The following is a 23,675-nucleotide window of genomic DNA, read 5'->3' on the forward strand; positions in this document are numbered from 1 at the left end:
ATTTATCCTATCCATGTACCTCACAGCCTTCGAGAAAACAGCCCCAGCCTGTTCAGCCTCTCACTATAGCTCAAATCCTCCAACTCTGGCAACATCTTGTAAATCTTTTCTGAACCCTTTCAAGTTTCACAACATCCTTCTGATAGGAAGGAGATCAAAATTGCTCACAATATTCCAAAAGTGACCTAACCAATGTCCTGTACAGCCGCAACATGACGTCCCAACTCCTGTACTCAATACTCTGACCAAGAAAGGAAAGCATACCAAATGCCTTATTCACTATCCTATCTACCTGCGACACTACTTTCAAGGAGCGATGAAGCTGCACTCCAAGGTCTCTTTGTTCAGCAATACTCTCTAGGGCCTTATTATGAAGTGCATAAGTCCTGCTCTGATTTGCTTTCCCAAAATGCAACACTTCGCATTTATTTAACTTAATTTCCATCTTCCATTCCTCACCCCTTTGGCCCATCTGATCAAGATCCTGTTGTAATCTGAGGTAACCTTCTTCACTGTCCGTTACACCTCTAATCTGCAAACTTACTAACTGTATCTCCTACGTTCATATCCAAATAATTTACATAAATGATGAAAAGCAGTGGACTCAGCACTGATCCATGTGTCACTCCACTGGTCACAGGCCTCCAGTTTGAAAACAACCCTCCACCACCACCCTCTGTCTTCAAATTTCAAGCCAGTTCTGTGCCCAAATGGCTAGTTCTCCCTTTATTCCATGAGATATAACCTTGCTAACTAATCTCCCATGGGGAACCTTGTCGAATGCCTTACTGAAGTTCATATAGATCACATCTACCACTCTGCCCTCATCAATCCTCTTTGTTACTTCTTCAAAAAAATCAATTAAGTTCGTGAAAAATGATTTCCCACGCACAAAGCCATGTTGACTATTCCTAATCAGTCCTTGCCTTTCCAAATATATGTACATCCTGTTCCTCAGGATTCCCTCCAACAACTTGCCCACCACCGATGTCAGGCTCACTGGTCTATAGTTCCCTGGCTTATCCTTACCACCTTACCTCACCTGTCACTATTGATGACACAAATATCTCAGCAAGGCACCCAGCAATCACTTCTCTAGCTTCCCACAGAGTTCGAGGGTACACCTGGGGAGTTATCCACCTTTACACATTTCAAGACATCTCGCACTTCCTCCTCTGTAGTGTGAACATTTTTCAAGATGTTCCCAACTATTTCCCCCCATTCTGTATCTTCCATGTCCTTCTCCACAGTAAACAGTGATGCAAAATACTTGTTTAGTATCTTCCCTTCTCCTGCGGCTCCATACTAAGGTTGCCTTACTGATCTTTGAGGGGCCCTATTCTTTAGATAGTTACCCAACAGATACCAATATCTGTTAGCTATAATCAAATTGGCCCTAAAACCCATACAATCCAGACACATCGGAACACCTGCATTTACAATCCCTTTTGAAAAATAAACAAGGACTGAATAACCTTGTCAAAGAAGCAGCATCATCAACAAATCTTCTAACATGGAAGCCACACTTCAACATGGGTTCTGTCAAACAGGAGAGAAAACCAACAGCATATACTGAAAGGCAGTGCCAATAACTTGGCTGAAACCATGGTCATCATAACCTTTGGCCTCAATTTCTCCACATCTCTGTTTTAATCTACAACCCTTTAATCTCTGACCCCTCATTCTAGATTGCCCAAGAGGAAACATCCTCTTAGGCTAACATTGTCAATCTCTTTTCTCATCCTCTACATCTCAATTTGATCTCCTCTCATTTTTCTAAACTCCAGAGAGTAAAGGTCTAAACAAATCAATCTCTCTTCATAAGGTAAGCACCTTACCTCTAATCAGTCTAGTGAACCTCCTCTGAACTGCCTCCAATGCAACTACATTCCTCCTCAAGTAGAGGATCAAAATTGCATGCAATCCTCCAGGTGTGGTCTCACTCATGCCATGTACAGTTGCAGCAACACTATCCTCCTTTTGTATTCAATTTCTTTAACAAGAATTGTCAAAATTCCATTTGTCCAACTTATTCCCTACTGTATCTGCATATTAGTTTTCTGTGATTTATGCACAAGGGCACCCAGATCCTTCAGCACTGAAGAATTCTGAATTTCTTTCCATTTAGTTAATAAGTGTCTTTCTATTCTTCCACTAAAATGGATGAGCTCACACTTATCCATATTAAACACAACCTGCTAAGTTTTGGCCAATTACCTCTTTGATATCCATTTTTAAATTTATTATTATTTTACTGCAACTTACTTTACCAACTATTAGTATTATTGGCAAATTTGGCTATAGTACTTTCTATTTCTTTATCTGTGTCACATAGGGCTAAATGGATCAAAGAGTAGAGAGTGAAAGCTGGAACAGGGCACAGAGTACAATGATTAATCATGGTCATAAAGAATGGCAAAGCAGCACAAAGGTCCAAATGGTCCATTCCAGTTCTAAATTCCTGTGTTTTCTGATTCTATCCTCTCTTAAAATCAATCATTAGTGGACAAGGCATGCTACAAGGAACATTTCAATTGGATCCCTTGGTGTACTACCACCTTACTTGAAGCTTTCCACTGCCAGTCATGGGTGGGTAATCACTTTTATCCTGGTGGCATCACTGAAAGATTGTCTTTGCTGTGCAGTCTTCAGTGTCACTGGCAAAAATTACCTTCTCTCTGTAAACATACATATTGAAGAAATTAGTGTACAAAATCTGACAAACATTTTTGCTAAATTTGATTATATTCAAGGTGATATGAATTAACGCACAGTCAATCAACAAGTGAGGCAACATGGTGTGCTATGCTGATTGAGGCAACATCACCCCTCTGTTCCCCCATTGCCTCTGTGGAGTTGGAAGCAGACTGCTCATCTCACTTACTGAATGTAGGAAATGGTGTCCAGCCATTGTGCAGGGACTTATTGGGGACCTACCTGAGACTGCAGTCTTGCCTTTCTTTAGGTGAAACCAGAAGCATCACCTTCCTCATTAATTTCCCCAATCCTAACTGGGCCTTCAGGCGAGTTAGCTGGGAATGGCTGCTGGAGTACAGCCTCAACCTCTGTGATACCACAACCACTTCCACAGCTGCCTTCTTCATGTGCCTTTTCACCACAACCTCACAAACTCACCCCCAGTCTGGGCCACCTCTTAGCATTATGGGTCCCAGATCCTGCCATACAGACTGATGCCAATTTCATATACAATGCTGTGGGAGTGAGTGTCTAAAATCTGGTAATGTATTGCAGCATGCAGTCACTTCTCCACTGTGTGCACCCGCAGAAGCAGCTTGGACATACAAGACTCCATGCTATAGGAGAGATGTGTGTCAGGTCTCCAACTATAGTAGCAGCATTCAAATCTGCACCATCACTTCAACGTCCGTGTATTTGTGTCAAACAACTCGGCCTGCCAGAATGCAATAAATCACAGAACATCTTCCTACATTGAATCGCCAATCAATCTTAGCATTTTCCGTGACCACAGAAGGTGGACCATTTTCTGGTTTGCTCTTTCAATCATTGTGAGTGGCTTTTACCAGTCACGGAGATATAACATAGCGCATCATCCCAGGAGCTTTGCGACCCAGGTCCACAGGTCCTGGCCACTGAAGTGAGGCACAATATCTCGTGGTCTTCCCTACTTGCTCCTCTTTGTGAATTCTGGAGTGAGAACAGGAGAAAGAAAAGGCATGTAAGGCTTCCAAGCTTCAAATGATCTCAAATACAAATGCCTGCTTAAGTACCCAAACTGTATTCTCTATCTCGGCAACATCCACTGTTGGCAGACAGCAGTGAAGAAATGGGACTGGATGAAAAGTCTGTTTTTTTGTTGCTATCACTCCCAGGCGGTATGTTGTGCTCCCAACCATAACCTCCTTGATGCTCTGCTCCCCTGGAATCACCAAGCTTTGCCTTGACAAAATGCAGCTTTGATGGTCTTGGTCAAGATTCAGTCGCAGGACTCCGACAGAAGTGACATCAGGGCCCAATAATCAGAGCCCAGGACTTGATAGCCTTCTTGTTCTTGGGTTGGCTGAGGGGCCAATGTGTTCACGTCAGGGCAAGCTTTCGGAGCAGGGACAAAGTGTTCAAGTTGGGCACTGGAGGTCTGAACCAAGAACAGCACCAAGCCCTGTAATTTATTTCCCTACCTCAGCTCACTCCTCAGGTCACATCTTGAGAGATAGATGGAACAATAGGTAGACAGGGGAATGGTTCATAGCAAATGAGGTGCGTATCAGTCATCTCGTGGCATTATACTAACTTGAGTCAGTATAGAATACTTTGTGCAGATGATCATGCCAAAATGGCACCATCTCCATGGTTGTGTCTGGTGAAGCTATTCCATTCTTCATTTGGTAGAATGTGCTCAATGGTGAATAGGCAGCAATAATGACAGCTCTTTCAAAAGACTCATGATCATCTAACTTTTTCAGTGTCAGCAACCAATTAGACAACAATTTCAGTTCATACTCATGTATCTGATGTGACTTCAGAGTAACATTAACATGTACATCAACTTCCTGCTTCACACGTGATCTTTTTACCAGTTCTTTTAAACCCAACTAAGACTGAGGGAAAATCTGGTGGTTTGGGAAGTTTCTCAGAAGTCTAGTTCAGGGAGTAGAGGATTTTCCTGACTATGCACCCAACTCAGGGACAAGAATTCAACCAAGGTCTCCCAAAATTCATGTCAATCAGCCTCAAGTCTGGCTCTGTTTCTTAAATTGTCAAATAGCACAATTAGCAGTAAAGGTATTTCTGGAGCCACCTGCTCTTTTTCAGTAATTTTTGACCAGAAGGAACTATCCATGAACATTGCCAGCAGCACTAAACAAGACAGGACACTCAATGCACATCCATTTCCCTCCAGCTTGCATAAACCTGTCCTGCTGTCTGAATCCCAGAGAATGCATCATAAAAAATAACTCGCACTTAGTGTTGCAAACTGCCCCAAGACACTTCACAGAGGAGAATTGGACGACAAATGGACTCTGTGACAAAGAAAGAAATCAGAGAGTTCACCCAAACATTTGGTGGAACAAGTGGTTTCCAGCAAAGTTCTTAAAGGATAGGACCATCCCGAGGCAGAAATCATACAAAAATACGTGAGGATACTCAAACTAGGAGCAGACATTAGGCAACTCATCCCCTTGAAACCGCTTCACCACTCAAGTAAGATCATGGCTCATCTGATTTCTGCACATTCTCACTTATCATTGATATCCCTTTATCCCCTTATCATCAAAACTCTATCCACCACTGCCTTAAAATCTATTCAAAGACTCTGCTTCTATTGCCTTTTCAGGAAGAGAATTTCAATGACTCTCGAACCTTTTGGGAAAAGATTCCCCTGGGTGACCTTTGATTTTTAAGCAGTGAGTCCTAGTTCTAGGTTCTCCCACAAGAGGATCATCTTTCCTACATCCATCAAGACCCTCCAGGATCCTGCATTTTACAATCAAGTTACCTTTTACTCTTCCAAACTCCAGTGCTAACTTCAACTTACCAAACCTGTTCAGGCTACGAAATTAGGGGAGGAATTCCATAAATTAATTAGTTTGTACACCAATAATCTATTCGCACTATCAAACAAACATTCTTTAAGTAACACAAGGAGAGCTAGATTAACTGTGGGAGCTCCTAGTTTATGTCTACAAGATGAGAAGAGATTGAATGATACAAACTAAGCACTTTCCTTGAAGCATTCAGAACTTGAGATGACCCTATCTTAATGAAGCCACGGTCCAGCGAAACATTTAATTAAAAGGGAAGAGCAGTCACTGTTGTTTTACAGACCATCACAATAACTGATGTTTACACAGCAAGATCCAGAAATGCAATGAGAGAGAGCTGAACAATAATCTATATTGACAGTGCTGTTAAGCAAGGATTGTTGACCAGAATATTAGGAATGCTTGCCTGCTCTTTATGTAATGTTCGATTTGTTCATTGAGTGGAAATATCACACAGAGCAACACATGAGATTCCAGATGAAGACTATGATCCAATTATCCAAACAAAGAAAAATTATCTTTAAATGAAGCTAGTAAAATTAATTCCCCCTTTTCCTTTACCCTTAATAAAATTTAGATAAATATATCTGTATTATACTGAATATGTCTCTGCTAAGTTGGGGAAAGAATTTGTAATCAGAAATTCTATGCAATAATATACTGTCCATTAGGAGTTTTTATTTTAAAAGCACAGACAAAACATACAGCTAATTACATCAGAAACAGTCAAATGTTAAGGCTCCAATTCTACATGAACAAATGAGTTGAAGCTAAATTTTTTTTTACAAAAATACATAAAAATATAAAGGACTGACAATTGACTAACTGTGATGTTTATTATTGATGCAAGTGGTTCTAGCTGTAGTTTTATCAAAACAATTTCCCCAACTCCCCCCAGAAGCTTACAATATTTTAGTTGACTACATACAAAATATGTTTTTTTTTAAATCAATGCTATTTTTAAGCAGCAATTTGTAAATAACACAGGTCGAAACACATATAAACAGTTTTAATTGCAAAGGATAAAATATCTAAAAAAACGTTGCTTCAGAAATAATATTTTACATAGTTATCTTGTTTTAGTTTTTTATATATTTATATATAAAATATGAAGGTTTACTGTCATGGTCCTCCTCATTTATAATGAGACAGCCACCATTATGTTTTGGTGCATGGTATCTTTTTATGAAGTTTAGTTTTTCTTTTGTCGAACAAATGCAGCCAGTCATTGGTGGTCAGCCTTGACCAGTTCAAAACAATTCACAAGCTTCGAGTTTTCCTGTCATCTGTGCGGTTTTTGTGGTTTGATTAGAAATGCTGCTATGGTACACACCCACAGGACTGCGGGTAAAATGTCTTTCTCCCTACATTCTACTGTCTGATGAGATTAGAGAGCAGCAATCTTGCTGTTCAGCAGTCACTATTTCACTTTTGATTTTTGCACCAGCCTCCATCCATTTTGATTTTTTTGTTGTTGATGGTGATTTACTTATTACATTAAGTTGATTAACACATTCCATGATGGTTGTTCCTGTCAATGATGTCCACGGGTGTAATTATCTCTCTTCTCACTGGTGGAGGGGGGATTTTCATCTTGGGTTTGAAGAGATTGGACACATAGAAGGCCTGTTGGGTTAAGAACATTCTAGATTAGTAGGTTGAAGCTGTACCAGTGAAAACACACAAGTTTAACATGCAGTTTATTACACTTAAAAATGGGGTTTAACGAGCAATATCCCAATTAAACATTTGTAAACTTTAACCAGTCTTGGTGTTTCTTTTTTTTCCGATTGATTTTTCTTTGAATTTTCTTGAAAACTGTGAACACTAATTACATGGCGGGAAGAAATCTGTTGTGGTCTAGTTAACATGACAGGGATATACAAAAATGCACGATCGGATTTGTTGGTTTAGTGAATGTGTCATTCCTACTGTGTTCTGTATTAATTTAGCAGACTCAGGCTCCTCCCTGTCAATTCCCCAATTAACTTAAAGAAAGAAGAGTTGTATTCACAAACTACTCAGAAATATTCCAGACACTTCACACAATATAATTTCTCTAAAATCCAATTTCTGTTGTTACTTGGACATAAATGTGAAAATTGACAATAATTCTGTAATTTCTAAAAGAATATAGCAATATTGTATGCTGGCTCATCCATATAAATTACTATTTCCTTTCTTTGAATTCCTAAGAAACTACAACCTGTAAGGCTAATTTTCTATTGACTGTATGTTTTAGCATGAGAGCATGAAGTGGTCCCATACAGAACCTTACCATCTCCAATTATCCCCGACTATCCACAGCTCCTTTCCCATTGTTGCACACATCTCATTAATTGTTAGTGCAGGCTCTGTGTTTAATACATTAAAGGATCTGCACATTGTCATAACCCATCATTGTCAATATATAGTGCCATATAAGCAGAACTTTCCCATGTACACTGAGATTGGGAGACAATGTTCCCCATGCAGAGAAAGGCATCAAATTTCACTCCAGTATAAAGGAAAAAGATCCACTTTAAATGGAAAGTCAGCTGAAATACATATTATTTGGGTAAGAGATAACAATACAGCATTACATATTTCAGATAATATTGCTTAATTTTAATTTACTGTAACTGCTTGGACATTACAATATTACTATTTGAACTCTATGGTTCCCTGGGACTGTAGTGACTTTACCTTTTTACATGACCAACCATTGTGATTTTATTTCAATTAATTTAATCAAGATTGGCATATGGTCATGTTTCTAAATTTTCTTCGAGTTGCGTGTAAATAGACCCAAGCAAAGGAAACATCCCCTGGAGTTCACTAGCTTGAGATATAGATTGAATCCATTTTTTCAGTTCTCACCATACAGTTAGCAGGTTATGGCCTAGAGGCAAACTGCCAAAGATAGTCAATGAACGGATGCAATAATAAGCTAACATCCTGACTGCATGGTTACATCAGCAGACACAGTGATGTGAAAAGGATAACACCTGACAACCCCAGGAGGCAGTGAAAGAACACAACATTGTAGAAGGGTACAAGGCCTGACAGGAAGTTTTTTACAGTTCCCAACAGACCATCAAGCTTTTCAAACCCGCAATTGTGCACTCTCCATTTCCCGGTCATTTAATTATTTTATTAAAACAATCCCATTTTAATAAAATATTTTTCCATATTCAATATTCAAGCTTCTCATGTATAACACTTGGAAAGAATATGGGATGATCCACTAATTTGTTCTATTTCTGGACCAAAGGTAAATATTAAAAACAATATATACGTAACACTTACTTAAAGTTGCAAAGCAAAATCATTTATCAAGGACATCACAATGATTGTATAAATGCACTCTAAAGTACTAGAGAGCACCTGTGTTTTAAAACAAAATACTTTTCTTTCTGGCTAAGTTTTTGGAAAACTAAAGCCATGTCCTATGACCCCATCAAAAAAAATCCATATATTTGCAACTCATTCTATTCTCCTCCAATCTTCATTTCAAGCTGCACCAGATTGTTCACAACGTGACCTGAAGCTGAAACTCTGACCTCATATCCTCTTCATTACAAAGACATTAATATAGCCCAGCACTCTTCTGTCTGATTGAGAATGTTGCAAGTTCAAGCTTTATACTGAGGAAATGCTGTTCTACTCTAAGAAGTTCTTTGTTTCAGAAGTGACACTATATTACATCTTCACTAATCTGACAGGTAGGGATTTTTTTAAAAAGTCTGTGGCATTTTTCAAACAGCAGAAAGCCAGAAAATTGCTCATGATCCCAGAGGGAAAAAGCAGGAAAAACCTATTAAAACTTGGACACAAACAGTGTCATATGGGAGAGAAAAACTGAAAACTGCGGGTACTGGAAGTCAGAACCAAAAATCGAAACTGCTGCAAAAACTCAGCAGATCTGGCAACATCTGTGATGGGTAAGCAAGATTAACATTTCTGGTCTAGTGAATCTGTTTAGGCCCTGTTCTGAAGAAGGGTCACTGGATCCAAAACATTAACTCTGCTTTCTCTCCATAGATGATGCCAGACCTATTGAGTTATTCAGTAAAAACCGGAAGAACTAAGGATGCTGTAAATCAGAAATAAAAACAGAAATTGCCTCAGCAGGTCTGGCAGCACCCATGGAGAGAAATCAGAGTTAACGTTTCAAGTCCATGGGCCCTTCCTCAGAACTTGTTTTCCAGTAATTTCAGTTTTTGTCATACTGAAGGCCTATTTTGATGCAAAAAAGAAAAGTCAGACCTACGTGCGATATTCACAAGTATTCCTGGTCTTCCGCGTGCGATTGGTTACTCGAACAATGTCCAATGAGATGCCACCAAAAGGCACATCGCCCCCTCCCTTCCCTTGTCCACCTTCTACAGTGACTGTGCCCTCTGGGTCACCCTGGTTCACAGTTCCTTCACTCTCACAATCCCGCCACCACCCCACTCCACCTTCCCCTGCAACCACCAAAGGTGTAGCCCCTGCCCATTTACTTCCTCCGTATCCCAGGGCCCAAACATACCTTCAATTTGATGCAGCACTTTACCTACGCTTTTCACAATCTGGCCTAGCGCATTCACTGCTCACAATGTGGTCTACTCTACATTGGGGAAAAGAAGCATAGACTGGATGACTGCTTCACAGAACATCTATTTTCTGCCTGCAAAATAAGACCCTGAGCTTCCAGTTGCCTGCCTCTTTAACACACCACCTTGTTCCCTGGCCAACATCTCTGTCTCGGACTTGCTGAAGTGCTCCAGCAAAGCTCAGTGCAAACAGGAAGATCAAAACCTCATTTTCCACTTGGGGATCCCGCAGCCCTCCGGACTCAATAACAAGTTAAATAATTTTAGGGCCTGAACTCCCCCATGTCCTAGTCCCCTACCACACTCACCAGGCCTTATTATCACATAGTCTGTCATTACACACTACCTATTGGTAGTAACTAACAATCTCCATTAACAGCTATTCACTCTCCTAGCCAGATTGTTATCCACTCCTTTGTCTGTCCAACTGTTCTTCTCTCTGTTTGGGCTCTATTCCCACCTATCGTTTACTCTTTACTCCCCCATCCCCACCCTATTTTCTGCAGATAAACCAATATTTTGCTAGCTATCATCAGTTCTAAGCATGGGTCACCAGACCCAAAACGTTAACTCTGATTTCTCCGCACAGATACTGTCAGACCTGCTGAGCTTTACCAGCCACTTTTATTTTTGTTTCTGATTTACAGCATCCGCAGTTCTTTCGGTTTTCATCATAATAGATTAACTTTATCTCATTGCTGTTCAGAAGCCTTGCTGTGTACAGATTGGCTGCAGTATTTGCCTTATAACAAATGTAAGTATACTGCAAAAACATTAGTTGGCTGCCTATTGATTTTGAACACATTTTAGGATACTAATGCAATTTTTTAAATTTCTTTCCTCAAATCCATTCTCATACTTACAAAAACAGCACAACCTTCATAAAAATCAATATTCTTTTGAGCCTAAACAGAAACAGAAGTTTCCAGCCTGCAAGTATTTGACAAATACACTGTTTGTAGATGCCATTGTGTAATGTACATTCACACAATAACCTGTCTAACTCTCTCTATTAAGTACAATGAGGATTCTTGAAATGGCCTTGCTCTATTTCAGGCAAATTCGGCTTCCTATACTACATTTCCTGCCCCATAAAATAAACTCAAGGGGATAGGGCGGAAAATATAATTGTTCCCATATTCCATAATCCATTTACAATAAAATATGCAGAACCATCATTCTTCCCCGTTTTAGCAGACACAAATGTGATCACGGTCTTCTATTTTAAAACACATTCACATTTCTTTGTAAACCATTGTAAAGTGAAATTCAGGCTAAGTGCAGATGACCATTAATATATTTTATAACCATTAGCATATTGCCGCTCAACTACATTTGTGATACATTTTTAAAATATTTCTGATGATATCATAGGCAAGAAGATATTGCTTTTCTCTTCATAATTTGAGGTGGCAGATTAAAGAGAAGGCTGGTTTTGTAGCAATATTTAAGAAAATCATTCAAAAAGTAGTCCCCATGGAACAAAAGCTAGATATTCATATCCTGGTAAACCCATTCCTCCCTGTCTTCCACTCTGTGGAAACTCTGGGTCATAGACTATCAACTGTACATTGCACATGAGGACAGCCATAACAGAGGAACTGCTCATTTCTCTTTTGGCAGGTGGAGCTCATATTTTAAATCTTAGTGGTATAGGAGAACTGTTGTTTGCAGAATATAGCCTTTTTTACTGGAAGACAATTAAATAAATTCAAGTAACTACTGGAACCAATGAATACTTTGAAGCAATGCACTGACAAACTGAGTCACAAAGTGACAGGACTTAATTCTAAGAGCATATGTAAGGTCATAATGGGCCATCCACCATACTAAGCTGATCATTTTTTCCAGGAGACATAAACAGTTTATACTGTCAATAACCACAATTGCTGCAATTCCTTTCCTTTATTTGTAATGCTGGACTAACAAGCGTCAACTCACCATCTGGGAAACAGCTGTTTCTATTCAGAAGCATCAGCTCGTTGGCTACAGTGAATGTGAAAGGATTAAACAGGAGTCAATGGTCAGCTTGTATCTTTTGTGTACTGTATATTGCTAGCTTTTATCCTATGTCCATTATGTACAAGAGGCACAGAAATGATGCACTGTGTCTACAAAACTGGTATGGAATCAATGGTCACTTTTATATGAATATATAATTCAATAATTGGAAAATTATTACTGTACCTAAGTTCTGCCTCAAAGTAATTCATGAACATAGAAATAGAGTAGATGGGCTGCTCCCAATTTCCTTGTCCTTGCCTTGTTCGGTTTGGATCCACTGTTGATGTTCGGACTCCAGTTTGAACTATTATCAGGAACAAAGTTGAAAGGTTTGGGAAATTATTTGTCCCCTTTACTGTTAGATCCGATTACCCGAAGTTGCTGGGACATGTAAAAGCATGTGCTAGAAAACTTGATAGAGCTATTGTACCAGAAGAACTGGCATGTGGGACAATGCCCCTTCTCCACTGTGGGTAGTAACCTGCTAGGCAGTCTCAATGGTGCTGCAAAAGTGCAGGTCTGGCCCATTCCTCATTTCAGTACCACGTTGATAACCCAAGTATTTTTCAGCTTTATCTGGAGATTGATACTTGACTGTGTTCACTAGGACATTTTGTACAAACTTTGAGAATAAGTATGAAAAAAATTCCCAATATCAGCCTCAACCTGAGAGCCGCCAGTATGCAGAACTTAGGGCATAAATATCAAGTGACAGTACATGCTGACATCGTGTTCATGGTAGTGTGAACGATAGAGATATTCACATCACCAAAGAACATCATGCAGATGGTCTGTGCCAGACCACCTATTCTTATGGAAAGGTTCATGGAGAGAAAGATCATTGACTACAGGTCCATCAGCCAGTGGTCTACACTTAAATCTTAAGAGACCCTGCAGGTACAGGAGATGGTAGACCCTATAATGCAATTTTCTAAGAAGGCTTTCAAAGTCATTGGGCAGACTACCTCATTGCCGGAACTTTCAAGCAAGCATCAAGGCTGACGAAGAAAAAGGCCTGGACCATCAAATCTCTTCCTACACTCCTGAGACTCAAATCCTTTGCATGTTGCCCTTTACAAATCATCTTGGCAAAATATTCTCTTTGGTTTGCCACAAGTATTCTGGTCTTTTGGTGCAAAGAGTTGACCTTGGCCAAGAGCTGCAGACTTGCACGTTCCAAATCTGCAACTACATGCCTGAGAGAGGCATTAAAGCTTGAAACGGGCACTGCAGAGGTGCAATTAGCAGTACGTCACTGAGGCCTTTAGGCCACAGATCAAGAGGTTCCAAACTGTACTATCAAAATTATAATAAGGCATCTTAGAGGAGAACACAGTGTATGAAGAGAAGTTCATTTCTATTGCACTTCCTGGAATTTTCAACTTGAAAGTTGTGGCCTTTGAGTTATATCTTTGCGGAGAAAGTGAGGTCTGCAGATGCTGGAGATCAGAGCTGAAAATGTGTTGCTGGAACAGCGCAGCAGGTCAGGCAGCATCCAGGGAACAGGAGAATCGACGTTTCGGGCATAAGCCCTTCTTCAGGAAGGGCTTATGCCCGAAACATCGATTCTCCTGTTCCCTGGATGCTGCCTGACCTGCTGCGCTGTTCCAGCAACACATTTTCACTTTGAGTTATATGCCTGCCATGGAATGCATATTATAAATATTAAGAATATGAAATTGCATTGGAGCACCCAAGAGTAGATCATGCTGCATGAGATGAGTAGAATTTTATTGAACTCTAATTTTCATGTCAAAATATTTTATAATTAACTGTTCTGAATTTTATGAATAAAGTATTTTTTTGGAAAGAAAATAGCCCCCAGTTTTTTAGTTCTCACTAGCGCTGGCCCAGATACTTTGCCATGTACAGGAAAGGCTTATGGAAAACCTGCTAAACAGCTGGCCAGTTCAGTTTTAATTCTTCCCAATAACATCAGTGCCCTTTTGCACCACCCAAACACCTCACTGTTTTGTGCACTGGCTAAAACACATTCACAAATACTTACACTATTGCACTAATACTTAATACTTTCAGTATCATTCTTGTATTTACCAATTTATACATTTCTGGTTCTGAACAGTGGAGCAGATCAGATGGACTGGACTACTGAGCATTCAAACTAATTACTGCATTCCGTTTAATGCCAAACTTTCTCATATGAATGAAGCTGCTTCTGAAGATCAATTTTCATACAGACAAAAGGTGTATTTAGGAACTTTTCTGTATGGAGTGTAATCAGTTGTTTTCTGCTGTAAAGTACCAGTGATAACCATCAAACAGTCTTTAAAATGAATGTCAAGTGATCATTCCAAACAGCTAAGAGTAATGGGGCTCCCTTCCAACATCTGGGTGGTAAAAATGCATGAGTCAGCCTTTACAATTTGAGCTCTGGCAGAACAATACAGTGTCATGTAACAGAGAAAGACGAGAGGGTAAAGGTCACAGCTTACTCCAGCATTATTAAGCAGTCGCAAAGTGCTCAGGAAGAATGTGCCTTTTACTCAGGATATGATGATCTACAGATAAAAAATATTCAGATTCTGTCAAATGAACCCAGCCAATAATCAGATATTTATTAAAATGAAGAGGGTCTGACTTTCCTACACATGGCATGTATGTCAAGAAGTGACAATTTGGTTATGTGTTGAAATTTTGGACTTCTCATTTGCAGAGTCATTTTGAGAAATTTTGAGTCATTTATGCCTTGTATTTAACTAGGTCAGAGGTTGGGAAAAGAAATCATAATCGCATTACTTCCAAACTTCGAACAGCCTGAAAGAATTGAAATACCTATATATCTGTAGGTTTTTTTAAAAAAATTAATAATTTGAAAAAAGTAGTTCTTTAACAGTTTTAAGTAATTTGGTTTTGCATGTTTTGTTTTGGAGGGTTTTAATTAGATCTGATTCCCCTCTTTCTCAAATCAACCTTCACATAGGTTGAGCAGTCTTATTTCAGTCTAATGTACAAGCTGCTACTGAAAAGCTGAGATCTAAACACAATGAATATTTTGTTGCCTACTTCAGAGTTTTTTCATAGTCTTCTAATTATATGACCTAGAGCATGCAATTATTGTTGTCCACTCACTCTAAAAACCAAAAATCATGGACAACAGGAGAGGTGTATCCTTTATACTGGGAAAAGTAAATGATTTATAAGTCATGCACTCTCATTTACAAAAACTGCAACAAAAGGATCAATATCAAGGAATAACAGACAACAAAAATCCAAGTTCTATAATATTTAAAATGCCAACTATGGCTCAGTGAGTAGCATTCTCACTTTGGAGTTAGAAACTTATGGGTTCAGGTCCCTCTAGGGATTTCAGCACATGAAGCTTGGCTGATACTACAGTGCTGAGGGAGAGTTGCCACTTACTGAATGAAACATTAAACCAAAGCCCCACCTGTCCTCTCAGGTGGACATAAAGATCCCACAACTCTAGTTCAAATAATAGCATGCGAGTTAAGAACATAGAACACTTCAGCACAGGAACAGGGCTTTGAACCACTATGTCAGTGTCAACCGTGATGCCATTCTAAACTAATCCCATTTGCCCGAAGAATGAATTAGAATAAATATGAACAAGCTCCCTTGCATTTTAGAAACTAGCTGCTTCATAACCTGGCTTGGCCACTTTGTGATTCTTTAAATGACACTGAATCCTCCAATAATGAAGTGAAGCAGACAAGTCCTGAATTTGAAGAATGCCAACGAACTAGAAAATCCTATCCATGCAACACTTGGTTCATGGCACTATCAATTTAAAGATTATTCCCCACCAACACCACTCCCACACATCTCCCACCATCCCAATTATCCTAATTGCCGGAATGTATATTAATAACATATATTTACACTGATGCCAATCCCTGACTCTGTCTCAGCTTCAATTTCCAGGGACAAGAAAGGAAACAATATATTCAAAGCAACACAGTACTGATACAAATTAGAAAGGTTGATTCCACTGCAATTAAGAGTAATATATTCAAAACTGATTATTTAGGTCTTTAAAGCAATCACTGCTGTTATTTCCTCAAAAGAAATGTCTCCTTCTATTTATAATTCATATGTCACAGAAATTCTTTATTTAAAGGAAATGTAAATATATTTTTGATAATCAAGGAAGATTTTTAAGCCAGAAACTCAGGTCTTTAAAAATGAGTAGAGACAAGTAAACTGGTTCAGTCATTTATATAGAATAAATCAGTTTGAACACTTAAAACATGTGCTGGCAAATTATTCACATATGAATCATTCATTGGTGACAGATATTATCTTATCTTAAATAGGTTATTTCTGGGATTCTTAAAAATTCTTGTTTTTCAAGGAATTGCTATCCTAACCCAGGTTTATGAATGTATATTTTCCACTGAATTCAAATCTTAAACTTGTAAGCCCTTAATTCTAAATTTTTTTAAGACAGTCATTAAGTCTACATTCATCACATTCTTTCAACCAACTTTCAAGAGGGAAAAATTACTATATTCCCAGGCCAGAGGCATTGTGGATCACAGCCCTTGGAGATGTACTTCAACATCTTCATGTGAATCAACACCTTGTTTTTCTCCAGCATTCAATCACTTAAATAGCTTCACCATCAGCCCCTTATTATCTTTTATTGTATCTTATAATAATACAATAAGCTCCCTAGACCCTGAGCATTTGATTGTTCAGGGTCCTTTTAGCATATCGCCATCTTTGTAGCTTTTGGAGTTGGAGTTCAATTATCACCTTTTGTACTGGCGCATTCCATAGTAAGTATGTCAAAAGAGTGATTATTGCTATTAAAAAACTATTTTATGTTCACCTATTTTTCAGATGAAATAAGCATTCTTTAGGGTCCTAACTAATTTTTGACTTGTTACTAAATGTTAAAACGTTTATTGTATTTTCTTTAGTATTCACAAATAAACCAACAAACAGATCATGTTTGCTTTTCTATTCAGTATTTAGTAGTTAATTGAAAATGTTAATATTAATTCAGGTTGATTTCCCTTTTTTCTCCCAATGTAATTTAAGATTTATTTCTTTTCAGTTATTTCATATTGGATTATTTATTCATCCATGTCTGCTTATGCTTGTTTAGATTCTATTTGCTAACCTTCTATTTGCATTCATTTCCATGTAGTATGCTTTAAAAGTATTCTATTTAGACTCAACTGGGGTATTGTTCATTCCCTTTCCCAATTAATTATATGGACCTATTTTCGCATTCCATTAAAATTATCTTTTTAAAATTAACTGTTGGCCTTCAGATCACACTTAACATTTTAACTTAATATTTTAATATTAACTTAATATTTTCTAAAGATTCTATCATCCAAGGGTGGTACTATTTAAGTTCTCTACATGTTACCTAAGACATTTACCAATTTCAAGTAAAGAAGTTTAATAGATCTTGCAGCTTACTTCATATGTCAGATGATGCAGCAACATAGCACTTCCTAACTTGGATAAGAAGCCACTCTGGGATTCCTAATTTAAATGTAATTGCCTAAAATTACTTATTAAAACAGACTACTATGTTTCATATCCCTTATCTATCAGATTAGAAAAGAATGAGGGAAGAAATACTTTGTATTTATATCTCACTTTCCACAATCTCATACATCCCAAGGTACTTTACAGCCAACAACGTGCTGTAAAATGTAGTCACAGTTGTAATGTAGCCAATACTTACAGTAAGGTCCCACAAAAACCTTAACAATTAAGTAAATTGATTTTGTAATAGTGACTGTAAACAGATTATCTAATCATTATCACAATATATGCAAATTGGCTGTTGTTTTACCTACCTTAAAATATTGGCTGCATTTTTGGAAATGCTAAAATAAAAATGTTTAACTGAGACATTCTAAGGTTATAAAAGATGCAATGTAAGTGCAGTTTCTTTTAACTTTTCTTCTCGTTTCTAATGTAAATATTGTCTAACTACTTAATTGGAGACTCAAAACATCTAAACAGATCCTATAACCAACAGTGTACTGTAGAAGAATTAACGCAAGTCCATCCACAGCAACATTTTGACCATAATGATCAAGAATTGTACAAAATGATTGTTATGACTAGGCTTTAAAGATTTGTCTTAAATTGTCTCTTTTGCCTTAAGGTAAAATAGAATGCCTTGAAATGGGAGAGAATGTAGTGTTGTGCTGAAGTCTACCAGGCAATAGCCATTATAACTAGGTTGCCATGGGAACAGGGGGAATCAGGAGAAGACCTATTGAAAACCAGATGCAGGCTTTAATATCTGAATACAAAGGAGAAGGCAGCTGTTCTTGCTGCTTGTAGACTCCAACTTTCAGAGGCAGTCAGACCGAAAACAGTGCTATGAAAGCTCGAAGAAAAGGACAGATTTTGGATTAATCACCAAATGGCATGCTGGTGAGGATGGAACTGCTTTTTGAAGGAACTTATCTTGTGGTGGAAAATTGAAAAGCAAAGAATCACGAGTGAATACCTTCCTGCTGGAAGTCCATTCAAATACTGAATGAAAAATAATTTGATTAAAAGGACAGTGGAAGATTGGGCGTCACCATGGTTTGAGTGAATTGGCCATGCTACATTGCCCATAGTGTTCAGGGATTTGTAGGTTAGAGGCATTATCAGGGGAAATGTAGAATAATAGGGTAGGGGTGTGGGTCTGGGTGGGATACTCTTTGGAGGGTCGGTGTGGACTTGTTGTGCCCAATGGCCTATTTCCACACTGTAGGGAGTTGATGACAGTGACTCAATGATTTACCCAGGTGGGACAGACATGCCTAATCATTGTGAGAAATTTAGGAATTTAAAGGCATTTCTATGTATCTGCTACGAATTTCCCATAGCTTATACATGGAGTGTGAGATTTTCAACTCTTAGGAATTTACTGGGGAATACAATTTTAATGTTTTTTTTGCTTAATAAGTCATATTAGTCAATGTTGATTTTATTTTGTTTGTTACAATAAAACCTTAAAGTGTGATATCTTATCATGTAAATCCTTTGAGGAGGTCATTGAAAAAATTATTTCTCTTTTACTACAACATCACAATATGATCAAACCAAGCACTCAGAGTCCCAAGTGATCCACACTGATTGATTAATGACGATTGCTGGTAGACATTATCTTTATACCAGATCTGAGTTGAACACACACTCACAAAACACATAATCCCAAGAGACCAAATTAACAGCAATAGCAGTCCTTTTTTCCAATGATGTTTACTGTGAATAACAGGTCCCTAATACTACATGGCTTTCTGCAAAAGTGTTAAGTTTTGCTGGGTATGATTCAAGATATAACATATACATACTTCTTCAATAAAGTGTAACAGACCACCACAATGGTGTTTGCCCTTATTTTCAATGGAATGAAACTCATTCACATTGTGGTTTTCTTAAATCTTGCAGATTTCCAAGTCTCTGACCTGATCAATAAGACACAGTATGTATCTAGCTGGCCAGTTCTGTTTCTGGTCAATATTAACTTCCAGTATGGCACTGGTAGGAGTAGTCTATAGGTCCTCTAACATAGCAGTAATAATTGACCTAATGTCAGGACACTTCGTCAGACCCTGAGTGAAGAACTACCTAAGAAGGAAAACCCCAGTAAAATTAGTGGATTTAAATTAGTAAAATCCTGGTCCAATACATTGTGTATACTTCAAAATTCAGGACCAGTATGAACAATACCTTCATTTCCATGTACTACTTTTTGGATGAAGAGTCACCGGATATAAAATATTAACTCTGCTTTCTCCCCACAGATTAGATTAGATTAGATTACTTAGATTAGATTACCTACAGTGTGGAAACAGGCCCTTTGGCCCAACAAGTCCACACCGACCCGCCGAAGCGCACCCACCCATACCCATTCCCCTACATTTACCCCTACATCTAACACTATGGGCAATTTAGCATTAGATGCTGCCAGGCTTGCTGAGTTTCTCCAGCAATTTCTGTTTTTATTTCAGATCTCAAGCATCCACAGTTCTTTGTTTTATTATATTGCTAATTTAAACTGGTATTTCTCACTGGGACATTATTAGATTGCAATTTGAAAGCTTTGAATTTAATTCAAGTGACCATACTGTGAGTATTTGTACTGCTGCACCAACATTTTGCAATTTTGCGCAGACTTTCTAGGAAATTCTAAAACAAAATGACAAAGATCTCTTTGCATTATCAACATTGTGACTGCATTCATCTGTTTCTAGTAAAGCATTTTCTAAGATATTTTTACAGAAGGTTTGTGAACAGAGCCAGCATTAATCATTTTCAGAAGTACTCCAGGTGAAGAACACACCTAAGTGCAAAGGAAAATGTTACTTAGAAGGGGAAGTAGATTTTGATTTGACATATTTTAGTTTCCTTTAAGATACAGTGTATTTTCTAGATAATATTATTGGTAAGAGGGTTTGGTTAAGAAAAAGAAGGAAGCATATGTAAGGTATAGACAGGATAGATCATGTGAATCCTTAGAACATATAAAGGCAATAGGAGTATACTTAAGAGGGAAATCAGGAGGGCAAAAAGGGGACATGAGATACTTTGGCAAATAGAGTTAAGGAAAATCCAAAGGGTTTTTACAACTACATTAAGTACAAAAGGGCAACTAGGGAGAGAATAGGGCCCCTCAAAGATCAGCAAGGCAGCCTTTGTGTGGAGCCGCAGGAGATGGGGAAGACACTAAACTAGTATTTTGCATCAGTGTTTACTGTGGAGAAGGACATGGAAGATATAGAATGTAGGGAAATAGATGGTGACATCATGAAAAATGTCCGTATTACAGAGGAGGAAGTGCTGGACGTCTTGAAATGCATAAAAGTGGATAAATCCCCAGGACCTGATCAGATGTGGCCTAGAGCTCTGTGGGAAGCTAGAAAAATGATGGTTGGGCCTCTTGCTGAGATATTTGTATCATCAATAGTCACAGGTGAGGTGCAGCAAAACTAGAGGTTGGCTACCATGGTGCCACTATTTAAGAAAGGTGGTAAGAACAAACCAGGGAACTATAGATCGGTGAACTTGACGTCAATGGTGGGCAAGTTGTTAGAGGGAATCCTGAGGGATAGGATGTACATGTATTTGGAAAGGCAAGGACATGATTAGGGAAAGTTAACATGGCTTTGTGCAAGGGAAATCATGTCTCACAAACTTGATTGAGTTTTCTGAAGAAGTAACAAAGAGAATTGATGAGGGCAGAGCAGTAGATGTGATCTATATGGACCTCAGTACGGCGTTCGACAAGGTTTTCCCATGGGAGATGGGTTAACAAGGTTAAATCTCATGGAATACAGGCAGAACTTGCCATTTGGATACAGAACTGGCTCAAAGGTAGAAGACAGAGGGTGGTGGTGGAGGGTTGTTTTTCCGACTGGAGTGTCACAAGGATCAGCACTGGGTCCACTACGTTTTGTCATTTATATAAATGATTTGGATGCGAGCATAAGAGGTATAGTTAGTAAGTTTGCTGATGACTCCAAAATTGGAGGTGTAGTGGACAGCAAAGAAGGCTACCTCAGATGACAATGGAATCTTGATCGGATGGGCCAATGGGCTGAGGAAGGGCAGATGGAATTTAATTTAAATAAATGCAAGGTGCTGCATTTTGGGAAAGCAACTCTTAGCAGGACTTATACACTTAATGGTGAAGAGTGTTGCTGAACAAAGAGACCTTGGAGTGCAGGTTCATAGCTCCTTGAAAGTAGTGTCGCAGGTAGATAGGATAGTGAAGAAGGTGTTTGGTATGTTTTCCTTTATTGGTCAGAGTATCGAGTATAGGAGTTGCGACCTCATGTTGCGGCTATACAGGACCTTGGTTAGGCCACTTTTGGAATATTGCATGCAATTCTGGTCTCCTTCCTGTCAGAAGGATGTTGTGAAACTTGAAAGGGTTCAGAAAAGGTTCACAAGGATGTTGCCAGGGTTGGAGGATTTGAGCTATAGGGACAGGTTGAATACACTGGGGTTGTTTTCCCTGGAGTGTTGGAGGCTGAGGGGTGACCTTACAGAGGTTTACCAAATCATGAGGGGCATGGATAGAATAAATAGACAAAGTCTTTTCACTGGTGTGGGTGAGTCCAGAATTAGAAGGCATAGGTTTAGGGTGAGAGGGGAAAGATATAAAAGAGACCTAAGGGGCAACCTTTTCACGCAGAGGATGGTACATGTATGGAATGAGCTGCCAGAGGAAGTGGTAGAGGCTCGTAAAATTGCAACATTTAAAAGGTGTCTGGATGGATATATGAATAGGAAGGGTTTGGAGGGATATGGGCCAGGTGGGACTAGATTGGGTTGGGATATCTGGCTGGCACAGGCGAGTTGAACCAAAGGGTTTGTTTCCATACTGTACATCTCTATGACTCTGTGATTTGATAACTGTACTCAGGTTGCCCCATCATCTTGAATTGCAGCTATTCCTTTTATAAAGGTCTGAAAAGAATATGAATATAAAATCAGGAGCTATTTATGGCACAACAGTCAGATCTTTATTTCTGCAACTAGTTGCCAAGTCTTATTCAACAACACCTTCCCAATCTGCAGTTTCAGCCTCCTAGAAGAGCAAGGACAGCATACACAAAGGAATGCCACTGTATATACATTCCCCTCCAAGCCACACAGTATCCTGACTTGGAACTATATCATCATTCCTTTGCTGTCACTTCCAAAATCTGGAACTCCCTCCTTGCAGCACTGTGGCTGTGCCCAAATAGCACAGGGAGTATTGAGATTTTAAGAATGAGGCTGCCAACCCATTCTTCAGGGGCATATGGGTGGGGCAAAAATGTTGATGATGCTCATTTTGCATGAATGAAGAAAATAAAACTTAATTGCATGAAAATAATCAAAGCAACATTGTTCCATATTTCCAATTGTCCTTGGGGGTTAAAGGGATAAAATGACCTCTTGTAACAAGACAAAAACTCTCATTTCAGTATAAATATGGCTCATGCAGTGCCTCTGGTAAGTATTAAGAATCATTAGGGACGAGGTTTCTAAATTCTTGGAAGAGCAGGGTCGGATTAGAACAAGTCAACATGGATTTAGTAAGGGGAGGTCGTGTCTGACAAACCTGTTGGAGTTCTTTGAAGAGGTGACAAGTAGGTTAGACCAGGGAAACACAGTGGATGTTATCTACCTAGACTTCCAAAAGGCCTTTGATAAGGTGCCACATGGGAGGCTGCTGAGGTGAGGGCCCATGGTGTTTGAGGTGAGCTACTGGTATGGATTGAGGATTGGCTGTCTGACAGAGACAAGCGGTGTCCCGCAGGGTTCAGTGTTGGGGCCGCAGCTGTTCACATTATATATTAACGATCGGGATGAAGGGACTGGGGGCATTCTAGCGAAGTTTGCCGATGATACAAAGTTAGGTGGACAGGCAGGTAGTACTGAGGAAGTGGGGAGGCTGCAGAAGGACCTAGACAGTTTGGAAGAGTGGTCCAGGAAATGGCTGATGGAATTCAATGTGAGCGAATGCGAGGTCTTGCACTTTGGAAAAAAGAATACAAGCATGGACCACTTTCTAAACGGTGAGAAAATTCGTAAAGCCAAAGTACAAAGGGATCTGGGAGTGCTAGTCGAG

The 23,675-nt window shown here is 39.0% G+C and overlaps 1 protein-coding gene across 2 annotated transcripts in view; it reads right to left on the reverse strand.

The window, feature by feature from the left end:
- Nucleotides 1–6,180: 6,180 nt before the first annotated feature.
- Nucleotides 6,181–23,675, reverse strand: part of plpp3 (phospholipid phosphatase 3) — a 147,982-nt gene continuing 130,487 nt past the window's right edge. For both annotated transcript variants that reach the window (XM_043699110.1, XM_043699109.1), the window contains exon 6: nt 6,181–7,148. In XM_043699110.1, coding sequence (XP_043555045.1) covers nt 7,029–7,148 — 120 coding nt within the window. In that variant the 3' untranslated portion in view covers nt 6,181–7,028. The remainder of the gene's footprint in view (nt 7,149–23,675) is intronic.

The sequence above is a fragment of the Chiloscyllium plagiosum genome, chromosome 11, assembly GCF_004010195.1.
Source record: "Chiloscyllium plagiosum isolate BGI_BamShark_2017 chromosome 11, ASM401019v2, whole genome shotgun sequence".
In the NCBI taxonomy this organism is placed as follows: domain Eukaryota; kingdom Metazoa; phylum Chordata; class Chondrichthyes; order Orectolobiformes; family Hemiscylliidae; genus Chiloscyllium; species Chiloscyllium plagiosum.